At 26.2% G+C, this 16,768-nt stretch overlaps 1 protein-coding gene across 10 annotated transcripts in view; it reads left to right on the forward strand.

Annotated features, from left to right (window-relative positions):
• LOC145192227 (sperm flagella and cilia-associated protein 2-like) overlaps positions 1-16,768 on the forward strand; it is a 51,143-nt gene that overhangs the window by 22,658 nt on the left and 11,717 nt on the right. For 2 of the 10 annotated variants that reach the window (XR_016451851.1, XM_090085338.1), the window contains exons 4-36: positions 1,421-1,502; positions 1,768-1,938; positions 2,105-2,211; positions 2,348-2,411; positions 2,810-2,926; positions 3,068-3,115; positions 3,329-3,393; positions 5,114-5,183; positions 5,442-5,510; positions 5,759-5,821; positions 6,692-6,810; positions 7,008-7,077; positions 7,302-7,427; positions 8,239-8,300; positions 8,985-9,051; positions 9,514-9,546; positions 9,664-9,741; positions 9,917-10,027; positions 10,428-10,530; positions 10,678-10,763; positions 10,917-10,953; positions 11,045-11,091; positions 11,645-11,748; positions 12,844-12,907; positions 13,090-13,203; positions 13,542-13,629; positions 13,868-14,003; positions 14,140-14,231; positions 14,670-14,719; positions 14,790-14,829; positions 15,757-15,866; positions 16,141-16,268; positions 16,660-16,726. Coding sequence is in view for 9 of the 10 variants with exons in the window: in XM_090085338.1 (XP_089941464.1) it covers positions 1,421-1,502; positions 1,768-1,938; positions 2,105-2,211; positions 2,348-2,411; positions 2,810-2,926; positions 3,068-3,115; positions 3,329-3,393; positions 5,114-5,183; positions 5,442-5,510; positions 5,759-5,821; positions 6,692-6,810; positions 7,008-7,077; positions 7,302-7,427; positions 8,239-8,300; positions 8,985-9,051; positions 9,514-9,546; positions 9,664-9,741; positions 9,917-10,027; positions 10,428-10,530; positions 10,678-10,763; positions 10,917-10,953; positions 11,045-11,091; positions 11,645-11,748; positions 12,844-12,907; positions 13,090-13,203; positions 13,542-13,629; positions 13,868-14,003; positions 14,140-14,231; positions 14,670-14,719; positions 14,790-14,829; positions 15,757-15,866; positions 16,141-16,268; positions 16,660-16,726 (2,788 nt within the window). In the remaining variant the exon portion in view is untranslated. Of the gene's footprint in view, positions 1-1,420; positions 1,503-1,767; positions 1,970-2,104; positions 2,212-2,347; positions 2,412-2,809; positions 2,949-3,067; positions 3,116-3,328; positions 3,394-5,113; positions 5,184-5,441; positions 5,511-5,758; positions 5,822-6,691; positions 6,811-7,007; positions 7,078-7,301; positions 7,428-8,238; positions 8,301-8,984; positions 9,052-9,513; positions 9,547-9,663; positions 9,742-9,916; positions 10,028-10,427; positions 10,531-10,677; positions 10,764-10,916; positions 10,954-11,044; positions 11,092-11,644; positions 11,749-12,843; positions 12,908-13,089; positions 13,204-13,541; positions 13,630-13,867; positions 14,004-14,139; positions 14,232-14,669; positions 14,720-14,789; positions 14,830-15,756; positions 15,867-16,140; positions 16,269-16,659; positions 16,727-16,768 lie in introns of all 10 variants that reach the window. The other 8 variants (XM_090085373.1, XM_090085354.1, XM_090085370.1 and 5 more) reach the window with 8 other exon arrangements.

Genomic DNA, 16,768 nt, shown 5'->3' on the forward strand with positions numbered 1-16,768 from the left:
TATATTCAGCTGAATACTGATATATAGCAGCCTAGATAGCATCATGTATTCAGCTGAATACTGATATATAGCAGCCTGGATAGCATCATATATTCAGCTGAATACTGATATATAGCAGCCTAGATAGCATCATATATTCAGCTGAATACTGATATATAGCAGCCTGGATAGCATCATATATTCAGCTGAATACTGATATATAGCAGCCTGGATAGCATCATATATTCAGCTGAATACTGATATATAGCAGCCTGGATAGCATCATATATTCAGCTGAATACTGATATATAGCAGCCTGGATAGCATCATATATTCAGCTGAATACTGATATATAGCAGTCTGGATAGCATCATATATTCAGCTGAATACTGATCTACAGGTAAGGGATACTCTGAAAATTTTGAAGAGGAGTTAAACTTATGTACAACACAATCTTTAAAAAATGATGGAAAAATTCTGCAAATGGTTTACTTAGTCTACAGTTGTAAAATAGATAGGATGCACTACCTGGTTGCAAACCTAGCTTGTAACAAAAAAAGATAAAGAACTTCTATCAATGCACAACACCAAAAATAAACTCAAACTGAATAAACCAATATATGTAAGGCAAGGTGTCCTTGACCTATCCAAACACTTAATGTATAACTTCTTTAACATACAACATTATTGCTAGATATGGTGACAAGGTTAATTTACAATGCACTTCCACCAATGGCTTGTTGTTCCCAGCTAAGGCTAAAGATGCCTACAAAGACGTGCAAGCACCCTCAAAAGTTAAGATTTCAGAGAACACTCCAAGAATAATCCATATTATAAAAAAAAACAGAAAGGTTGTTGGTTAGTTCAAAAATGACATTTTCACTATTTCAAAAGGAGGGGTTCCATTTTTTAAGCTTTGTAAATAAAGTTATTATTCCATTAACATAAATTATTATAGTGAAAGAGAATTTAAATCCACAAAGTTTTTCACCCTTTAATTTCTTGGGTCCTTGGTATTTACCCTAACAGTTCTGTGAACTGCTGATGAAGTATACCTTAAGAAAGCATACTTAGAAAATAGCTCTGTGAACCATTTATAAAGTATACTTTGAGGAAGCATACTTTAAGGATACTTAGAAAATACTTTATGGACACTTAGAAAATAAGCATACTTAGAAAATAGCTTTTTATATTTGGCTTTGATCTTAATTTTTAAGAAAAATTTTTTTTTAAACGTACATAGAAAATGTAAGCCTTTTTTTGTTTTTGCTTAATTTATTCCCTGTGTTCTCTGAAAAGTTTAAAAAAATTTTAGATGTCATTTATTTTTTTAATTTCTCTCTATTTTTTATTCATTATAGATAAACCTCCTAAATTTTAATTTTGAAATATTTCGTTGGTTTTATCTTGAAACTGTTTTATTTACGGATTTTATCATCAGGTCATCAGAATCAATAATTAACAACTTTTCAAAAGTGTACCCAACTTTATTATTGTTACAAATAAAATTTGATTCCAACTTGGTGAGTTAATTTTTGTTTTTGATTTTTTTAATTTTGTTTAATTTCAAATAGAATAACAGAATCTGAATAGCTGATGCTAAGTTAATGCCTGTTTTAAGTTTATCCTATGTAGCAGCTATTTATATTGCCATGCAAATAATTAAAAGGTTATCTTAAATCTATGCTGAAAAAAAATTTTTCTTTTCCAAATGTTAATTTATATTAGTATATATTAATTTGTATTAATATATGTTTTGTTATAATAAGTTTTCAATAAAATTTTAAGGCAAAAGAAATTATCAATGAAAGCCCAGGTATCGTCACACAACTCTTATATCAACTCTATATAAAACTTGCAAAGAAATGTAATAGCAACAAGATCACTGACACTATGGTAGCAATGAGAGCACATGGCTTACTCAAAATAGATTCTTCTAAGACAAAAATGTTCAAAGAAGTATTTGTGGATTAGTGATGAACCTTTTATAGTTACACTGTTGATTTGTGTGAATTTTGTAAAGAATCTTTTAAACAAAAAGAAAAAAATTAGTAAAAAAATATGTAAAGTGAAACTATGAGTTATATGATGATAAATTCAAAATGATTCATTTAAAATTTTGTAGCATCTAAAGAATCTTTTACCACGACAAATTGATAAAGATTTAAGACAGTTAACAGATACTTACAGAGAAAAAATAAAGTTAAAAGAAGAGGAAATTTTAGCATTACGGTATATCATTTATTTTGATTTTGCTAAACTTTCTTTAATATTTATTAAAGTTCCTTTGAGAAACAATATTTAGAATATTATTGGTATAGCTACTGCTTGGTTTAATACTATAAAAATGCTTTGTGATTGTTTTAAGATTTGAAGATGATCAAAAACAAAAGAGTTATAAACAAAATATTCGTCTGGAAAGCTTATGCAGGGTATTTTTATGTTTAAAGCAACAAAGCTGTATTTTCAATGATGGTTTCTTTTACTTAAGAAGTAGTAAAAGGCTTTTTACTGCAGTCTTACCAGATCCTTCTTATTTCACATATTATGACACCTATTATCATTTTATTAACATTATTTAAAAGTATAGTTTTATTTGAAAATTTTTTAAAGGTCAGAAGTTTAAAGATTTGAAAAATATATCAATAAATATATTTGTAATTATAATTACATTTATAAATGAATTTGTAATTAAAAATGCATCTATAATAAGGTAATAGTAAATAAGAAACTCTAAGTATTTAACTGCAATATCCAGATCAGTTTTACTGAGTAAGTTTTAACTATAATAAAAAAAATTTCTTTTTTATTTTTTAATCTCCGCGTAAAGTCTCGTCTGATGCGTGCCAAGCAAGATCAAATCATGTTAAAAGTAAGAGAGGTCACAAATAAAACATGTCACTTGTACACACCGATTCTCCAACAACAACTTGAAATGGGAGAAAAAGTTTGTTATTGATATTTTTATTGTAAGACATTTTTTACATTAAAGAAAAGTTTTTTTTTATTTGTCTATTTTTATAAATGAAAATCCTTTCAAATAAAATAATCCTACAAAACCTCTAAGAATATGTATTTTTATTTTCAGGTAAACCCTAAGTTCTTAAAACAACACCAAATTGAAAATGAATCCAAGGTAAAAGTTTGAATACAGTTGATAATATTTAAAATGATTGAAAAATATGTAAAAGAATGATTTTTAAAATTTCAAAAAAAAAAGATCTTTTGGATAATTTGTAAAGAAGTTTGTAAAATGCAGAAAGTTTATTTTTTTTTTACAACTTTATATTTTATTTCTTTTATTTATTTGATAAGTTTTATCGGTTAAATACATTTTCTTGCTTTTCAGAACATGTTTGAAAGTATTCAGAAATTTGAAAATGATAAAATATCTGACCAACCTGATCAATTGAAGTAAAATATTTTGCTTTCATATTAAACTGTTTTTAACACCAGTAATTAATGTTTCTGTATTGTTCGACAGGAAACAACCTCATTTATGCTACAATTATTCAACACCAATAAAGGGCTTTTATTTAGCTTTAATTTTTATTAGCTTTAAAAAAATATTGCATAGTAAAAGACAAGAATGGTTAAGCTCAACAGGGTAAGTCCAGGACTGATTGCCATTCTAGTAAGATTGCCATGTTTTAGAAGTTTGTGCTCATTCAACTAAATGAGATAAATGTCAAATATATTACTTTCTGTGCTAGTTTTAAATGTTACCATGGCTTGTTTTAAAATAAACACTTTGTAATAATGATTTGAATGTTGTTTTGAGATAAAAGTTAAATTTTTTTGCCACGGTTTGAAATCTCATGGAATTATTTGTAATTATTTAAACCATGCATCAATGACTTAGAAATTTTATCTCAAAATTCAAATCAAAATGTATCTTGATTTTCAAGAAAGAGAGATTTTGAGAAAAAACATATACATATTACAAATGTTATTGTGGTAAATCATTTCATGCAAGAAGGTTATGCAAGTGCTACTATTTACAATAATATCAAGAGATGCAAGGAAAGTAAAGATGTCAAACAACAACATTAAGGTTTATAATGGAAGGTGTGGAGCAATAAGAATCTGGGTATTTTGAAAAGAGCTTCAAAAAATAAGGTTGATGTAAGTTTGCATAAACTTACCTGAAAATTTTCATCAAGCCATGTAACCATATATCATCAATTAGCTCAAGTAGATGTTCATTATAAAACATGTGAAAAAAAACCTAAGTTCCTCAAAAGTAAAGAAGACTCAAGTCAAAAGATGGTCAATCATCTCTATGGTCATATAATATGATTGTTATGGATAATGAAAAGTATTTCAAATTTTATTGTGATAAAATACAGGGTGATGATGGATTTTACACAGATAGTATAGATACATGTCCAGATGAATTGTGATGCAAAGGTATAGAGAAATATCCAAAGCATATGTTTGTTGGATATGGGTATGTGAAAGGGGGTTTTCTGAGGTATTTGTGCAATCAGTTAATGCTCCAGAAATAAATCATGATATATATCTTGAAGAATGTTTAGTAAAAAGACTTAAGCCTTTTATTTATAAGTATCACAGCAATGGAAAATATCTATTTTGGCCAGTTTTGGCAAGCGCACATTAAGCTACGAATTTTTTATATTGGTTATATGATAATGTCAATTATGTATCCTGTAATATAAACATACCAAATCTTATTCAAGCAAGACCGATTGAAAACTTTTGGGGATGTTTTGCTCAGAAAGTGTATGGGGGAGGATAGATGCCTTGTACTGAAAAGCAGTTGATGTTGTGCATTAAAACAAAAGTAAATGAATTTGATAAATCTTTTTTATAAGACATTATGAAAGAGATCAATTGAAAATTGTGCAAAATTGCTGATAATGGTGTTTTTAGAAGGTTTTTTTTATAATGAATAAAAATAAAATGATTTTTTAAAAATAAATAAAAAAAGAGTATAAGTTCAAGTTTAAAAGCAATTCACATACATAAAATATTTCACATACAAGACAGTACAACTCATCAATGCATAAAATATTTAAATGGGAAGTGATTCTCCTCATATATGGCAATCTCTCCCAGACTTAACCTAACATCAGAACACTTTATATACAATTGTTCTTTTTTTTTTTTTTAGACTGATTGATAAAGATATTGAATTGTTCCTTAACTCTTTTTCTGAGAAACGGCTAAAAGATTTTATAAAGGTAAAAGCAAGATTATCCTCAGAAAAACAAACTAGAATAATTTAAGTAAAAAGAGAATAATTTTTTAACAGTGTCACCATTTTTTAAGACATTCTTATGAAGATGTATCCAAGTTTGCATGTGAAGAACCTCTTTTCATTCTTTTGCTACTGCATTCCCCCACCCCACCCCCTCCCCCATATGATTGAGTTCATTTTCTGCCATCTTAATATACAATAAATTATAAAAGTGATCTTTTTTTTTTCTTCATATTTTTAGCCAGAAGAAGGTATGAAATATTTATTGGACATTCGTCAACGAGTAAATGAAAATACAAAGGCAAGAAAAGTAAGTGACGTTTTAAAAAATTTCTAATGTCTTGTTTATAAGGTATTTCATGGTTTAAATGTATCTTAGACTGATATTTGAGAATGTATGGACTGATATCTTATGTTTGGACTTTTATGTATGGACTTTTTTGTATGGACTTTTATGTATGGACTTTTACGTATGGACTTTAATGTATGGACTAATGTCTGAGAATTTTTTAAAAAACAATTTGTATAAGTACCCTGTTGTTTTCTATTTTATCTTAGGAGCGTGAGAAACGAAGAAGGAATATTTTAATTGAACAGCTCAAAGAACATCAACATCAACAGGTTTGTTACTTAAATTTTAAAGTAAAGGTTGTAAAAATTTTCTATCAAACAAGTTATTTCCAACAAAAACTGTTTTTGTTCCCTTTTGGAAATTTTTAAATTCAATCAGTAACCCATAGTTTTTAATTCATGGGTCATGTTACAAACAATGGGTTTCATGTTTACCCAACGGATTTTCACAGTTACCCCATGCATCTTATTGGTTACCCTATAGATCTTAATTGTTACCTCATGAGTCCCAGTTATTGGTCCATGGGTTCCAATTGTTTTCACATGGGTCTGATTGTATCATAGGAGAAATAAATACATTTATAATACGTGTAATGAAAGTCAATATTTTTGGCTGCAGTTGTTCAATGATTTAACCAAAAGGCATCATACATGCATGCATAGATTTATAGTTAGTATATTATTTGTCATTTAATTTGGCATATGGTTTTACATCGATAAGAGCATGCTACCATGGTTTTAACAATTGAACCTTATGGTGTAACCATTTAGACCCATATTGAAACCATTGAGACCTTCTGGAAAACAATTGGAACCCATGGAGTCATAATAGGGGCCCATGAAATAATAATTGGTAACCTTGAGGTAACCATAAAGATGCATGGAGTAGCCATAAAGATGCATGGGATAACTATGAAAACTCATGGGTTTACCATGAAGACCCATGGGGTAACCATGAAAACCATGGTGTGCAATATGACTTATGAATTAAAAACCATGAGAACCACGGCTAAAGCATAGAAATCCTTGAAGTTTCAATGGAATTCTTTAGGTTACCCATTAAATTCCCATGGAATATTTCTGTAATGGTATTTACAATCATAAAGCTTTCAAATGTTCTATAATCACCTTTTTCCCCAGGAAATTGCAAGAGATGAAGCACTTTTTAAAAGATTGACAAAAGAAACAGAAATGGAGAAAAAGATAACTGTACAGTTAGCAAATATAAGAAAGGAAAAAGATATTATGAAAAATAACAGGTTTTTTTGGTCAAATAAAGACAAAATTAAAATATGTCTTTTTCAATTTTTATTTACTCTAAATTTTAAAAAGTAATTTTCAGAAAAAAAGAATTTGCTGCCTAAATCTTTAAAATTTTTAAAAATTTTTAATACTTAAGCTCCTAAAGTTTGTGATAATCTAATTGTCAATTCATAGTTTATTTATTTGTATTCAGATTAGAACTTGAAAAACAATTTACAGAGCGCAGACTGAAAGAGTTCCAAGATTTTTTAGATCAAGAAGCTGTAAGTGTAAAATATTTTATTTTCACATATAGTTATAAAAGCATAAAATGATTTATCGCTACATTAGTTTTTTTGCTTATTATTTATTAATTATTCTTTGTTTTTTTTTAACTAGTTACTAAAAAATAATTTTTAAATTTTGTTATTAGAGATTTATTTGTTCATTATCAAAAGAGTTCATTGATCAATTTGACTCAATAAGACTTTTTTTGCTTTTGGCCTAGGAGTTTTGTCGCCTTGACAAAATAAAGTATGCTGAAGATGTACGAAAACAGAAAGAGATTCATGATGAAGTTGCTAAAAAGCGAGCTTTGGAAAAATATGAAAAACACTGGAAAATATGCAAAGAAGTAAGTTTTAGACTGAAGGTAGATGAAGATTAAAGAAACTATTAAGTACTTGTCTATTGCCCAGTGAAAAACTCTACATGGGATAGTTGTGGGTTTTATGTGTTAAGAACCAACTGAAGATAGTTATGGGTTCATGGAGTACTATCCAACTTTTTTTAACTTTGTCAGCTGCAAATCTTAACAAATCTTGTTATTTTATGATATGTTAAAACTTAACAAAAAAGGCAACCAAAATAGGCAACCATAATTTGTGCATAAATAAATTTGTTTCCCTTTACAAAATTTGTTTATTTACAAAATTTTTAATAAAAAAATACTGTATATTAAAAATAATAGAATTATTCTTAGCATGTAATTTTTATACCTTTTTTTAAAACAGTTATTTTTATTAACTATTATTACATTTACATTTTAACAAATAATACTTATAATTATGTTTATTCCATTAATAATTTAATTTGATCTGCCACTGTAAGGAGTGGATATATTATTTTCATAGAACTCTTGTATTTCACCTGTTGCATTTTACCCCTCTTACATTTTAGTTCTATTACATTAAAAAGAAGTTTTCAATGTCTTTTGATTTACCACTTTATTAAATGCTTTCTAAAAATTATCAATCCAAAAGCATCAGTAAAAAAATTGGACTCTTTCACATTATCATGATTCCATTTGAAATTCATCTTCCAATTGAATTCCATCTCATGATGTTCATATGAAGTTGACATTCATATGACTTTCACTGAGACATTTGAAAACTTTCTTCTTTTAAAGAATATCTTTCTTGCTTTATTTTATAATATATTATTAGATTCTTCTGGATATTATTGATTTCACTTGTAAAGTGGCTGAATACAGACAGATTACAGAAAAGTAAATGTATATTTTTATAGTTTCTACAAAAAACTGGATAACTTTCTATTTCACTTTCTTTTCTTTTTTTTTTTTTGTAATTTTTTTTTTTTGCTTTTATATAATAGGGGAGAAACTCAATGAATGGGACAGTTTTAGCAATATGCTTTTTAAAAGGAGTTAAAATTGTTATATATATATATTAAATGTTTGACAACCATCTACTCTTGATCAATGATATAGTAAAACAACAAATTGTTTTTGCATTTTGCTATTTGTAAAAAGAGATTCATTAAGAATGACTCATTGAGTGAAACAAAAAAGTATTAAATGTGACAAAATCTAAAAGAGTTAAAAATGAACAGTGTTCAACTCCATAATTTTTGAAAGTAATTTGTTACTTGTAAAACTAGTTAAGTTTGAATACATAAATACTTACATACAAAACACACAAAATTTTACTTTTGTTTTTATTCTTAAAGATACATGGAAAATGGAATATTTTTAGATTCATAATAGATGCATAAAAATAATATACCTGCATTACCTTAAAAAAAAACAACAAAGTTAAAGCTCCAATACAAAGATTAAATGATTATCTTTCTTTTTAAATCTTAAAAATATTTTTTTGTTATTGCATCATAACTCTTATTAACTGTTCATTTTGTTTATTACTTCATCAATTGGTTTTTCAATTTTTTTTAGACTTGTCCCACCAAAAGTAATCAGAGATTGGAAAACTCTTTTTTGTCACAGTAAATCTCTATACGAAGTAAGTACAATTATAATCCCAATGATTTTTCATAATCTTTTAAGGCAATCAGAAAGGCAAAGAAAAAGAAATAACTATGGCATAAAAGAAACTATTCTGTCTAAGGAATAAACAGATTTATACTAAATTACAAATAAGTTGAAATGCATTTAAAAATGCATCATAATGGCAAGAAGAACCTATTTCAGTTTTTGAAAGAATAAATAAATTTATTGCTTAATATTCTGTACTCATTTTTTTTCATTAAACTCTTCTTTGTACTATTACTGCTTGTGTTTATTTTGCACAAAATTTTTGTCACTAGGGGTTATTTGACATTTTCTCCAGTATGTGTTACTTTTAATGATATTTTTCTCTAATAAACCCTTCATTTTTAGCAAATATAAATCCTTTTCAAGCAAATGTAAATAGTAAATGCATATTAGAATATTGATGTAATATCCAACTAACATTTTTATTAAGGCAAAAGATGAAGAAAAACACAATCCTGGTTTAGTAAGTTTTCTAAAACTTTTTAGTTAGAAAAAACTATATATGGTTGTTATGTTTTAATAAATAACAACAAAATTGTAAAACTTTTAATTTTTGTTTTTTTTAATCAAAATTTTAAAGAATGTTAAATTAAGCGAAACAGTGAAAGAAGATGAAAACCTGGCATTGTTGGATGAGAAGGATTTTGAGGAATATAAGGTAGAGTTTAACATACTAGAGTAGGATATTTTTTAAATTTAATTAGTAAAAAAACCAAATAGGAATTTGTAAAAATTTATAAAGTTTTTTTCTTTTGAACATTTTTAGTTATCAGATTTCTTTAAATTTGTTGTTTATATTCATTATTTTTATATATGTATTTTTTAATTGTTAGAATTGTACTGGAGAGTGGGAACTTCCAGTTGATACACTTTTAAAACCTGCTGATAATCAAATTCTGGGATTTATTTTAAAACGCATAAATCTCATTTTGTTTCCACCTATAGTAAGTTTGTTAGAATCTTTCCACTATTTTGGGTTTATTTTAATGAAAATCAGAGAAACTTCAAACGTTTTTTGGATGAATGGATTTTTGAGTGTGTCAAAGCTCTTGATTGACATGTGACTGTAAATTGAAGAACTGTTTTTGTTGTACTTTGTTATAATTTCATAAATATGGCAATTTATGATGGTATTTATGTGAAAAGTTTTGATATCATTATCAATAAAATGTAATTTATTTATTTAATAAAATATAAATTATCAATATTATAATAAAAATTTCATAATTAGCTTTTCTTAAATGTAAACTATGCTATATTTATTCAGTAGTTTTATATATTTATAGATTTTGATTCATCCTTGGTTAAATTTTTTTTTTGTAGCATGTTTTCTAAATATTTTAGTTGCCTCCTGCACTGCCAGAGTTTCCTGAGTTTCCGATCAAAGTATGTTTGTTGGGGAAGTCTTTATCAGGGAAATCATGTGCTGCCAAGTATTTTGCAGCTTGTAGGTTTAAAAAGTTTATCATTTTTTAAGTTACTGATTCCTGCATTTGTGTTATGATTAGTAACTAACATTTAATAACTTCTTTGGTATTGTTAACTTTATTGAATCTTTATCTTTGTACAATGTTTGCTTGTTTATTATTTAAAGCTCATCGAGTTGTTGTGCTTGATATAGAAAATATTGTTAATGAATTTTTGCAACTTTGGGTAAGAAATAAAGCAAATCTTGAAAGTGTAAGATTTATTTACTGGCCCTCCCCTTTTTTTATTATCTTTTATTATACAGTTTTTTTTTTTTTTTTATTTTCTTCAATTTTACACTTTTTTTTTACTGTTATTGTTTAGTAGTGAAACTAAATTAATTTATGAAATTTTTTCTCAAATAAGAAAAACTATGGGGCATCTTTTGGCATTCCTTATTCAGGTATTTATCAATTTATTATATAGTAATTTTATAATCAGGTATTTAATATAAATACCAATTCAGATATGAATTAATTTTATGTTATATTTAGGTTCTATAGATAACAATGTTGAAATTGAAGTTCACGAAGAACAACAGGTATAAAGCTTTTAAAAAAGAAAACTTATTGAAAGTTATGGTACTTATATTTCAATATATATATATATATATATATATATATGTATGTATATATATATATATGTATATATATATTTACAAAAAATAATTTATCAATTCCAATAATAGTATACAAACAAAGCCACTCACTTACAACATTTAGACTTTTAGTGATCAAAGTGCCTTTTATATTAGAATTATTCTTACTTTGAAATCTTTTTTATCTTTTTCTAATATATATATATATATATATACATGCATGCATGCATGCATGCATGCATGCATACATACATACATACATACATACATACATACATACATACATACATACATACATACATACATACATACATACATACATACATACATACACACACACATTCAGATGTCTTTAAATGATAAAACATGATATGTTTTACTGTTTGTGATTGGATTTTTATAAATTTTCTTATTTTAGAATTTTTTAACTACTGAGATTTATAGGATTTGTAAAGTTTTATAGCTTGTTTTTTTGTTTTTTTTGTATTTTTGATAGTTAACGACTGAGGCTAAATTAGGGAAGCAAATTGATGAATATTTACAAAGAGGTCAATCTCTTTCTGAAGAACTGATCGTTGAAGTTTTGCTTTGCAAGATACGGTATTAATTAGATGAATAAGCAAAACAAATATATTTTAGTTTATTGTAATAATTCATAATATGAGAAAAAAAGTTAGTTCTTATTTTTATAAACTTTTGTTTCTATCTTTTAAGTTTTTGTGAAGCAGTTAAAATCAAAAATAATCAGATTTACTGTTTAAAAAGTAAAAATGGTAAAACATTGCATAATATGAAACTGAAAAGATGAACTTAATTGTTGTTAAATATTGAATTAGTTTGATTAGGTTTAAATTTTGATGCAAACCATGTGTAGGCATATAAATGGCCCCACTCCCACCCCAGCATCACAAATCTTTTTTTTTGAATATCCAAAAAAAGATATTAGAGTTTTAAAAAAAACTTCCATATTTTCAATCATTTGCTGCAGTTATTAGAATTATTATTGTTAAATCAAATCTGTATAGGGTAAGCCTTAAAGAACTGCTGCATATGTGTATAGGTATTTTGTCTTTTGCAACCATGCATAGGCCTTGATAAGTTATAGATTGGAGCTTATTTAGTTGAAATTGGCATTGTGCATATCTAAAACTTGCAGATCTTCTTGCAGGATTTCAGTGTCATGTTTTTGTATATGCTTGCACATGGTGTTAAGGGCAACCCCTTTGCACACAAGTTCAGGGCAACCCCTTTGGAAGACTTCTAAGGGGTTCCTTTGGTAATAAGCCTTTACTTGTTGGAAATTCATTTGCAGCTTTTCTTGAACTCAAACCTCCTCCTGAGTTGTATTTGTTGTTAGGAGCTACAAATAAAGTCTTTGATGAGCTCAATGTAACTTTAAAATCAAATCCAATATTTTCATGTTATTGAGTTTTGCAAAACAGAAGATGATAGTCTTGCATGATTCTCATGTGCTGTGTTAAAATAAAAGTCACAAATATATATATATATATATATATATATATATATATATATATATATATATATATATATATATATATATATATAAATACATATATATATATATAACAATTTCTGATCATAACTTTAAGGATGAGAAGTTGGTTAATTGAACATTCTGATGACTGAAAACTCTTAGATATAACACTGTGATAATAAATCAAGGTTTTATTTTAGTGAGTTGCCTGAAAATACCGGATGGATCCTAGATGGTTTTCCTGTTACACTACAACAAGCTCAAGTAAGTGATTGTTTATTTCTTGATCCAATCCTTTTTTAATATTTGAAATATACTAATAACAGTTACTGGATTTTTAAAGTATCAATTCTAGAGATATAAATTTTTTAATCTTTTGATATCAGTTGTGAAATTACTACTGAGAGAAAAGATTGTCTTTTTTCCCAATGATGAAATTTTTTTAGTTACTTGAAAAGGGTTTAAGTGGATATGTTATTCCTTCTGAAAAAGTTGAAGGATCAAAGGAAGGAAGACCCAAAAAATCTAAATTGACATCTGACCCAACACCCCCACCTCAGGTAAAAAAAAATGGTTAAGTTCTCATAAATTTATGTTCTTTTAAATATTTTTTATTTTTTCTGCTGGGAAATTCACAATTACAAATCACAAGTAAGATGGTCAATTTATCTGATATCAGATATTAATACTATATATATATATATATATATATATATATATATATATATATATATTTGTATACATATTAGATATTAACTATTAAAAAAGTATTTATTACCTCGAGAAGCTGAGATTTGGTAATCTTATGTCTTGTTCATAATATGTTGAATATGTTGTTATAACTTTTTTCTTCACCTCTTTTAAGTATATGATTCCTCTATTGCTGTTTTTTCCTCAGCCTAAAGCTCCCATCAGTGGGTTTGATATTGTAATTCTTTTGGATGTATCTGATGAGATTATTTTAAAAAGAGCTCAAGGCAGAGTTAGTAAGTCATTTTATATCTTCAAATTACAGAATATTGCAAATGTGATTGCATTATTTCAAGTGAATGTTATTATATAAATACATATTAAAAATTTTTTTTTTTTTAATTTTATCCACTGCTTTAAAAACTGAAATATTTGTTGGTAATATAAGGTCATTTTTAAAATTTTCTGTTAGTGGATGTCACAGTAACAGTTACTAAATCTAAAAACTATAGAAAAAATGAATTTTTCGTTCAGTCAATCAAGTAACAGGAGAAGAATTCCATATTGAGTTCAAACCTCCTTCTGGGAGTTTATCTTCTAGTATAAAAGAAGTTCCAAAACTAATACCTGTTGTTGATCTTTCAAACAAAAATGAGCAAGTTTTAGCAAGGTATTAATAATAAAATCTTCCATATATTTTTTATCTTATGCATGTGTAATGTTCTTTAGACTAAGAAGATGCCTGTAAAGTTATTCAAAATATTATTCATGTTTAAATACGTACATGTATTAAAATTTTTTTTTAGACTTACTGGTTTTCAAGCTAATTGGAATAAACTTGAAAAGTGGTTTAGTCAGTTCAATAATATCTATACCATAGATGCCTCTGGTGAACAAGGTGATTTACTGCAATATAAAATAACTTATTTTTTTCAGTGTATAGAGCTGCATTTTTAGAATAAATTAACTTTTCGCTAATTCTCAAACAAATGATGCTTTACTTCAACAAACATTAAGCTTACTGAAGTAATTAATTTTATTACTCTGGCTAGTTGATATAAGTGTTATAATTATTTACATAATCATAATTTAGTATGATTGAAGTATCAGTCTTAAAAAGTGCGGGTTTTAAAATTACTCAACATTTTATCTAAACACATTTTGTAAACTCAAACTTCAAGTCAAAAAAATGCTGAAAATTTTTTTTGGGTTTAGCATATTAGTTGTAAAAAAAGTAAATAAAAACAAAGAAAAAAAGAAATATGATGCATCTACTTACATTTAATATTAAACTGTAATTATAGTTGATAATGATATTAATTTTGTTGTGTTTTAGCTGCTGTTGAATCAAATGTAGAGAAATTAATTGAAGAAACATTGAAGAAGGTTATTGGATTTTTTGTCAAATCATTGTTCTTGTTTCTTTGCATTTATTTATGTTTTTACTTATTTTTAGATTCAAGATTTGAAAAACAACACAGAGAATAAAGAAAATGGTGCATTTTTCATACTATACCAACAATTCCTTTTACATATCTGTTACTTAATCCTATATATTTCTACTACCTGACCTAAATCTCTTAGGTCAGGTAGTAGAAATATGTTATTTTAGTTAAATAAAAACAATTTTCTACTATTAAAATTGGAAATTTCATACTTAGTACATTCTTGTTTTTATATATTGTTACTTTTTAATTACTTTTATATTTGCAAATCAAGTATCAAAATCATCTTAAGTTATTTATCAAATAGTCTATGTATCTAAAGGTATAGCCAAAGGTATACTGAAATTGAAATAGAGTTTTTTCTAAAAGGATTACCATTTCCAACTTAAATTCTACTACAAATGATCTCTGGTTCAAAACCCCACACAAATGTTCTGGTGAAAATTCTTTTTTAAGTGACTTTTTACGGTTCAAATAGAAGCTTAAAATTTAGCTTCTTCTGAGTCATCTGAAGTGACTTTCATAGGTCTAAATGTGTATAACATACTTCTTATTGGAAAAAAAACAAAATAAAAGCCATGGATAAAATTCTTAGAGGTTGATGCATTACAAAGCGAAAACTTGAAGAAATAAAAAAGACTTTTTTTTTTTAACATCTTAAATTTTTTAAGCTCTTGATTGTTATATTTATTGCAAAACCAAATTTTTTTGATATGAAAAAAAATATTCATCACAATAAATTGTTTTCATTTTATTTTCCTTTTTTTTTCTGTATAAACGACAGTATCAGTAACAGTTTCAAAAAAAAAAAATTCATATTTCATTAAAATGGATTGTTATTATGAAGTTATACAAACTCATGTTCTTCTTTGTAATAAGAGATTTTTTTTTATATATACTTTTTATGTATAAAAAGACTTAACTATTATCCAATGAACAAGAAAATAAAAAAAATAAATTTTTTTTTTTTTTTGCTAGAAGCAGTTTCAGAAAAAATTGTTTCACCTAATGCTTGCAATTTGACATCCTCATCATCAGTAGATTCTTCAAGTAATCAGCAAGTTTTTGTTGATCAACCTATTGAGAAGGTTAATGTTTTTTAATTGCATTTTTTATTAAAATAATAAATTACAATAGTTATAATGAATAATTATATTAAATATAATATTTAACTATAATAAATAGTTATAATAAAAAGTTGTAACAATTGATTTTATTACCTAGTTATACAAAGCTTATGGGCAAACTTCATGTTTGCTATCCTAGTTCCTTACAAGAATGTTTAATAGTAATACGATGATCATTTGTTTTTGTATTGTTAGTTTTTACATGATCATCACTAGCTTTTTTTTTTGCATACAGGAAATTGCAGAAATTTTATTGAACAACTGGTCATTTATTGAAGAGACATACATTAAGTCAATAAAACACATTTTCAGGAAAATCCGATCTCAGTGTGTTATTATTGATAGGTATTTCTATGATAGGAGGTAAGAAAAAATATTTCAAATTTCTTAGTACAATACTAAGTTCTAAAATAATTATAAATATACATTATTTAACATATGCACATCAATTAATAAATATGAATTATTAAATATATATAAATTAGTAGTGTCAACGTTTAAACAACAAAGATGTTTTTTTTTTTTTGTATAAATGTTTCTTGTGTAATTGGTTATTTTACATACTTTATATTGTTTTATAGAGTTTATGTTTGATATATAAGTATTAAATTTTTTAAATAGAGAAAAAAGTAGGAGAGTCCTTTTTTTTCAAATGTTACATAACACTCTTCTCCTTTTGTTATATCTACCATTTCCTCCTTATCTTTTTAAACCCAAATTTTATAGATGTTAATTTTTTAGTGTTTTATTTCAGAGATTCATTCAAACATTTTCTAAAGAAACCTGATGTGAAGCAGATTTTTGTAACACAATGGCAACAGGTTGCTTTTTTTTTTTCCATTGCTCTTGTTTTGTTGTTGCAG

The sequence above is a fragment of the Hydra viridissima genome, unplaced genomic scaffold (genome assembly GCF_058129835.1).
Source record: "Hydra viridissima isolate aposymbiotic clone 2 unplaced genomic scaffold, HvirCarnegie_v1 scaffold_1, whole genome shotgun sequence".
NCBI classification, from domain to species: Eukaryota; Metazoa; Cnidaria; class Hydrozoa; order Anthoathecata; family Hydridae; genus Hydra; species Hydra viridissima.